The 7122-nt window shown below is 58.4% G+C and overlaps 1 protein-coding gene across 1 annotated transcript in view; it reads left to right on the forward strand.

Moving 5' to 3' along the window:
• Positions 1 to 1731: 1731 nt before the first annotated feature.
• The window catches only part of AQP1 (aquaporin 1 (Colton blood group)), a 17540-nt gene continuing 12149 nt past the window's right edge, over positions 1732 to 7122 (forward strand). Inside the window, exons 1-2 of the mRNA XM_021708456.1 lie at positions 1732 to 1777; positions 1900 to 1977. Of these exons, the coding sequence (XP_021564131.1) occupies positions 1732 to 1777; positions 1900 to 1977 (124 nt within the window). The remainder of the gene's footprint in view (positions 1778 to 1899; positions 1978 to 7122) is intronic.

The raw sequence follows: 7122 nt of genomic DNA on the forward strand, positions 1-7122 counted from the left end.
ATGTGTTGTCCATGCATGTGCATGCATGTTTGTACTCACAATGTATATTTGAGCACACATATTTATATGTATGTACACATTTGCAAAACACCTGTGCGTTGTGTGCCTATGAACATGTTTGCAAGCTTGGTGGTGTGTGTGTGTACATGCAGCCCATGCACTGTCGGGAAGAAGGGACAATGAGGTCCATGTTGTGGTCCAGGTAGAGGTGTGACAAAGCAGGGCAGGCAAGAGGGACTGAGGACCCATTGTGAGGGAGGAGCTGGTCAGGGAGTAGCGGAAGCGTGCCCATCTCTAGCCCCGCCCTGTGCATGGCTATCTGGCATGGGTGGCAGTGTGTCAGGGCCACATTATGACTTTTGTGGGCCTGGGTTCTTTTGCCTTCCTGGCCCCTTCCTCTAATCATAAGGGTGTTAGAAATAAGATATGACAGCCGTATGAGCGTGAAGATGAATACACCAGTGCTGGTGGCGAGTGCATGGGGACAACCTGGGGACAGTCCGAGCACAGTCAAGCAGGAATCCCACCAAAGCATCGAAGCAGTTCCTCCGTCAAGCCTGTGAGGGAACATGGGACTGTCCCTGGGCAGGCATTTGCCTCACCAACTGGAGCTCGCTCGGCTTTGCCTGCTGGGAATGCCGAGATGCTAGGCAGGCTTTGGCCTTTGATAAGCTGGCTTGTCCCAGCAGCAGGACCAGAGGACACAAGGCCCCAGAAGGTATGACTGGTACAAGAGGTAGGAGAACATTGTCAGAGAAGCCGTGAGAAGTGGCAGAGGCAGCAGGAGCCGATAAGACGGTGGGACCCATGCCAGGGGCCAGACGGCATGGGAGCTCCAGGAGAGGGAGAAATGACCTGAGGGCCTGGAGTCCCTGCCTGCTGGCCTCACTGCGAGCACCTGGACAGTCTCTGTAGGGACACTGGACAGGGTGAGGGGCGAATAGGAGCTGGAGCAGGGGCAGGAGAGCAGATGGATGGTCTAGAGCCATGACGACGACTCTTTAGGGACTGCAGCATTGGTGGAGAGGTTGACAAGCCTCCACCCTGGCTCAGGCCCTGCCCTGCTTGGAGACTTGAACATGTCAGTCCCTGGGGGTGGGGGTAGGGGCAGCCACTCCTGGGGATTCCTTCTAGCTGCTCAGGCCTCTTGGTTCTGAGTCCTTGCTGGAGTCTGAGGAGGAGTTGGTCTCTTGTCACCCAGAGAAGGGAGGAAGAGGAGGCTGGGTGTGGCTGGCAGACCAGGCAGGCAAGACAGGAGAAACTGACTCCACCCTGAAGCCCCTGGTGAGTCTCAGTTTCCCCATGCACAAAAGGAGGGCACCAGGTCCAGTGCTATCGGACCCCCTTCTCCTCATCTCAATGCTTTCTAATCCAACAGGGCCAAGCCAAGAGATGTTCAAGGGAGCCCAGGGCTGGAGATACCAAATGGGAAGTTTCAGGGGTGGCCTGGCCGGGAGAGGAGGAATCCAGTCCACAGAAGTGCTCAGAAACCGCTTACACACACATGACACTTCCTTCCAGGGCCCTGTCCTGCCCTGCCCTCTCCAAGGGCGTGGGCTGGCAGCCCGGCATAGGTGCCACCACCAGCTTTTTCTGCAAGCGAGGGATGCCTGCCCTCTGGGGCCAGTGGGGATTCCCCACTCGCAGGGCCGGGCTAGGGAAAATGTGATTGTATTCCTTCCTGGAGGCGTCTCTCCTGTCCCAGTGGAGTTGGGGTGCAGTGGGGTAGCCATGTCTCAGCCCAACTCCCAGATCCCTGCCCCTATCCCCAGATGTGGTACCTTGAGTCCTAGATGGGCTGATGGCAACTCTTTTCCATCTCTGTGGCTTATCATCTACAGCATCAAGCAGGGGCTGTTTCTGGAGAGCTGACAATAAAACCCCGCTTTCCCGAAATAGGTGTGACGTTTACCCTCACTCCCCACTCCATACCCCAGGCCAATAATCGAGTCCGGTACTCGGACCGCAGGGGCAGGGGTGAGGGTGGGGAGCAGCCTGGAGAGCAGAGGAGCCTGGGAGGCAGTCACCTAGAAAATTACTAAATTGTTCCGCCTCTGGTGAATCACTGGTGGCCCGCTAAATCCGGTTTTGATTTAAGAGAGATCGTGTGACGCCTAAATGTTCAGGAGTTATCTGTTAGACAGGAATTCGCCAGCTTTGAGAGGTGGGTGCCTGTCTTTTGGGGGATGGGACAGGCAGAGAGCAGATGCTTCTCGGATCAGCCCCTACCACGCCCAGCCCTGTCCTCAGCTCCGCTGGAGGACAGCGGGCCAGGGTGAGAGAGGCCTTGGTCTTTGCCCAGGTTTGCTGTGTGGAGTAGGGGTCAGCAGGGGCAGGTGCAGATGGGAAGGAGGGTGAGGGCGCCGTGGCAGGGGGAAGAATGTGGGTGCCAGCACCTGGGCATGGTGAGTCTGGCGCACAGGAGCCTGGCCTTTATCTGGAGCAGGGAGGGATGGTGAAGTTCTTGCAGGGTGGTGTGTGGACAGACTGTGGACCGGGAGGAGAAGTCTGGGCCAAAGAGGCCCTGGGGCAATCCTTTCTCTTTTCTGGGTGTCTGTGCACTGGGCCTGGGCCCCTCCTCTGTTTCCCCAGGTTCACAGGGGGCTTGTCTTGCCTCACGCAAAGGATGACTCCAGACTGGTGCCACATCAGGCCCATGCCTCCTGTGGGGACAGCCTGTCTGAGTGGCACAGGAGCCAGGGCCGACAGGTCAGATCAGGAGAGGGAGGAAGGCAGATGACCCGCGGAGGACGGTTTCAAGCAGGGCTGGGAGCTGCTGGTGGAGCTGGGGGCAATTCCTGGGAGGGGCATTTTCCGATTCCACCACCCCCTCTCCAGGACCCTCGGGGTCAGGGTCCTGTCTTCCTACCCTCCATCAGTGCTCTCTACTCCATTCAGAAAAGCCTGAGTGATTCTGGAAAATCATCCAAGCCGGGGGTGAGCTGATGGTGACTGGATGATCCGGGCCAGCCTCCTGTCCAAGTCCCCTCCCACTCCAAACGCCATCTTCCCAGTGGCCCTCCTGGAGGGAATGAAGTCATTGTTTCCCATCACCAGACCTGTGGGCGGGAGATCTCGCTGGGCCGGAGGGAGGGTCCATTCCCTCTCGGCCCCTCTGTGCTGCACTCAACAGAGCTCTGGCCAGCGACAGCCTCGGCCACACCCGAGGTCTGGCCCCTTAGCCAATATCCGAGGCCCTGTCCACGCACCTCCAGACAAAACCTGAGGGTCTCCCACTGGCTCCCTGTGGAGACCAGGCCAGATGGTCCTGGGAACAGCCAGCTCTGACTGGAACACTGGTCTCCTGGGCACATCAGGAATGAGGCACATCTGGAAAAGTACTTGCTAAGACTGCTGCTGTCGGCAGGGCCAGATAGTGCCCAGGCCTGAGTGACTTCAAGCTCCACCCAGGGCTCAGGAGCTGGGGGTGGGGACAGTCCCCCTTATTTAGCCTGGTGGCTCAGGCTAAAGAAGAGGCAGGGCCTGTGCCCTGTTCATGGGAGAGACTCGGGAGCCAAGTCAGGACTGGAGGAGATATGGAAAGGACACAGCCCCTGTCCCAGAGCCCAGGGCTAACTGGCCCCCAGGGGTGGCTCTGGCTGCCCTCTCCAATTCTTTGTGTGCCCACTCTGAGCCCAGGGATGCCTTCCCTCCCCTCCAGTAATGTGGAGAGGTTGGAAGCTGTCCCCTCACTCTCACTCTTCACTCCCACCCCTCACTCTCACCCCTGCCCATCCTGGCACCTCTTGGGGCCTGCAGCCCCGAGAACCTGTACTTGTTTTTGGGCCAACAGAACTGGGGGTCCATCTGGTAGCCAGGTCCATTAGGGCCCCTTCCTGACAGGTGGGCAGAGATGCAGAATTGGGCTCTAGGAGGGGATGGTCCTGAGTTCTAGACCCAGCTCTGCCTTTCCTTGCCAAGTCACTTACAACCTGAGCCTTCCAGGGGAGTGAGAAGACAGACCCCAGTTGGATGCTGGTTTTTTTTTTTTTTTTTTTCCCCTTCTTTCCTTTTCTGGTTGACCTGGATTTGTGGCAGACCAGGGAGGAGGCAGATGGGCTGGGGGCCTTCCTGTGCCTGGGGCTCAGTGGCAAACCTTTCTCCTTTCCCTAGATGGCCAGGTCATGGCCACAAAGGCCTCTCTGCCTTATGGGAGATGGAGGGCAAACAGGATCCGAATGATCATTCCCGGTGATGCCTGCATTCTGGTGGCGCCTCCTGGTGACGGCCATGCCTTCATCCAAAGGAACGAAGCCTTAAGGCAGAAGCCATGCAGGCAAGAGAGAGGGGGCGGCAGATGTAGGGGATGGCGGGTGGTGCTCGAGAACCCTCATATTGCCCTAAGATTGGTGGGCACCTAACCTGCCTGGGCAGAAGTACTTTGCCTAACCTGTTGCTCTGGTCCCCACCTCTCACCCTGCTGTAGAGCAGGGTGGGCTTCTGCTGAGTACATACTTACACTCACAGCCCTGTGCCCAGACAGCCAGCGTGTCCCCACGGGCGGACACTCACCCGGGATGGAAGCACATACAGATACGGAACTGGTCTGCTTGGTTCATAGCTGTCTGCCTCATGCCCAGGATAATGGCCGGCACACGATACGTGCTGTATAAATATTTGTTGATAAAATGGTATGTCCCCGGTGACTCTCACACACATGCACGGTAGCAAACCTTGTATTTGCAGCTGCAAAGATGCTGAGCCGGTTGCAGACACTGTCACAGACAACTGAGACACACCTGAGTCCAGTGGCCCCTTGGGATCTGGTGCCAGCTCTCCCCTTTTTCAAGTCCTCTGGGCAGGGTCCCAGTACCCACCAGCATCAGAACTTATCCCTGCACCAAGCAAACAGGGCGGGGACAGGTGTGGGCTCTGTCAGGGGCCAAAAAGTCCAGCAGGGAGGACGATGGCATGTATGGCCCTCAGTGGACATGGTCTGAGGTAGACAGCCCAGATGCCTGTGGCCTGAAGGAAAATGGCCCTGTTCCAGAGGACCCTGGTCTGAGGGTTGCTGCAGCCCTGCTCTCAGGAGCCTGGTCTGCAGGAAAGGCAGGACTGTTCCAGAAACCTCAGTGTGAGGGCATCTAGCTCTGTGGAGAGGGCTCTAGAACTGACCAGAGAACTCAAGTGGGCCATGATGCAGCCAGGGGCCAGGACCAGGAGGGAGCTCCCCAAGCTATGAAAAGCTGAACCCGGGCTGCTCAGAGGAAAGGATGTAGGGGAGTTCCAGGAAGTGGCCCCGTGAGGCCAGCTCCCTTTCTCAGATGGTCAGTAAGGCTCTGGTGACCTTTAACCAACTGGGATCTCTGAGCAGGCAGTACCTACCAGCCACCACACTGGCACCCTTCCTCAGGCTCAGCCTGTCCTGTGCTTACAGCCACTTAGGGGACCATGGCTCCCCTACCCCCACCCCTAGGTGGCCTCTGCTCCCAGCAAACAAGCACCAGGCTGATTCCTGGCAATTAACCCTAAGTGCTAGGGCTGCAGCTGGTTGGAAGGGTGGCCAGTGGGGGCTGACGTCATTCTCTGCAGGTCATTCCCAGACAGGAGCCCCAAGATCCACATGCTCATCTCTGCCCTGCCCCTGGTTCTTGGAGAAGTCCTCTCCCCTCACTGGGCCTAAGTTTCCCACCTATAAATGTGGGGAAACCAACACTCCTAAGTACGACTGTAATGGGGTGGGCAGGAGGTAGGAAGAGGAGCCCATGTCACCCGAGGCCCTTCCTGAGGGCCACAGAGCAATTCTCCCTCCTGAGCCTGCCTCTCCCAGCACACTCCATGCAGCTGGTGTGTGGTCCTGCCCACTTGCTGGCCTAGGTGTTCCTGCCCACTTGCTGGCCTTGGAGTCAAATTCTTGCTGTTTGGTGGCTGCCATTGGGCCTCTGGGTAGGAGATGCACAGGGCACAGGCTGGACCATGGGATCTGCAGCATGGCCTCTTCCCCTTCAAGTGCTGGGGAGGAGAGGCACGGCCTCTTCCCTTCCTCGTGCTCGGGGGGCTTGTACCTGGTCCTCCCTGCTCTGCCTCTCCTCTCCTCATATGTCTCCCACTTTCTGCTTCTTGACTCTGGGCCTCGTCCTGTCTCCCCCTTTCATCAGGTCTCTTCTGTGCTCTCCCTCTGTCTCTGTCTCTCACGGCCCCGCCCATCTCCCCGTCTCTGCCTAGGAAGCTATCTCCTTCCTTCACTGTTGCACTGATTCCCTTCCCCCGCTCCTCTGTCTTTCATCCTCTCTCCCTGACTCTCTGCTTCTCTCCTTTCCCTCTCCTTCTGCGACTCTCTGTCTCCCTTTCTCCCCTGCTCACTCCTTCTCTCCTCTCCAGGGCCTTCCAGCTCCAGGGGCACTGCCCTTCCTCCCACCGCCTCAGGGACTTGCCAGCCAGTCTGCCTTTGAGAGGAAAGTCCTTAGTTGTCCCCATCTTGCCCTACCTGTTCTCGGATCATTGGTTCAGATTATTCCCAAGAAGTTTGAGGGTTCCCCGAGTGGGGCTCCCAACATTCCTGCCTTTCTCAAACCACAGCATGGAGCGTGGCCCACAGACTGCACCTTCTGAGGTCTCCATGCCTCCATCCACTGAGGCCTGGCTGGCGGGGCTGGGGGCTCTGGGACATCCCTAAAGTGGCATGGAGTGACTGGGTGCGGGCTGGGGTGTGGGAGGCTCAGACGCCCCCTGGAGCCCTGGGCCTTCAGACTCTAGACGAATGCCGCTCTGGGGTGGGATGAGGATCCCAGGCTGGAAGGATTATGGTGCCTGCCTCCAGGGAGGGCAACGTCCACCCATCGAGTCCAGCCCTCCCACCCTGCCCCTCTGAGCGCCTGGCTCTGCCCTTGGGCACCCCCTGAGCTTTGCACACAGGGCGGAGACACATGGATTTCTCTGCCCCCTAAGTGGGGCTGGCTTGGAGGAATTTCCCAAAGCCTATTAGAGCAACAACGGCCTCCTGCCTGCCTCCTGCCTGCCTCCTTGGGCTGGGCAGGGCGGAGGGCGGAGGGAGAGAGAGGGAGGGGGAGAGGAGGAAGGAAAAAGTTGGCAGTCCGACAGCAGAGCTGTGTCTGCATCCATCGCCGGAGGAGGCCCGTGTGGTGTGGGGCGGGCCAGGAGCGAGGAGAGGCCTTCCTCTCT

This window comes from Carlito syrichta, unplaced genomic scaffold (genome assembly GCF_000164805.1).
Source record: "Carlito syrichta isolate Samal-C Ts95f unplaced genomic scaffold, Tarsius_syrichta-2.0.1 Scaffold138305, whole genome shotgun sequence".
In the NCBI taxonomy this organism is placed as follows: domain Eukaryota; kingdom Metazoa; phylum Chordata; class Mammalia; order Primates; family Tarsiidae; genus Carlito; species Carlito syrichta.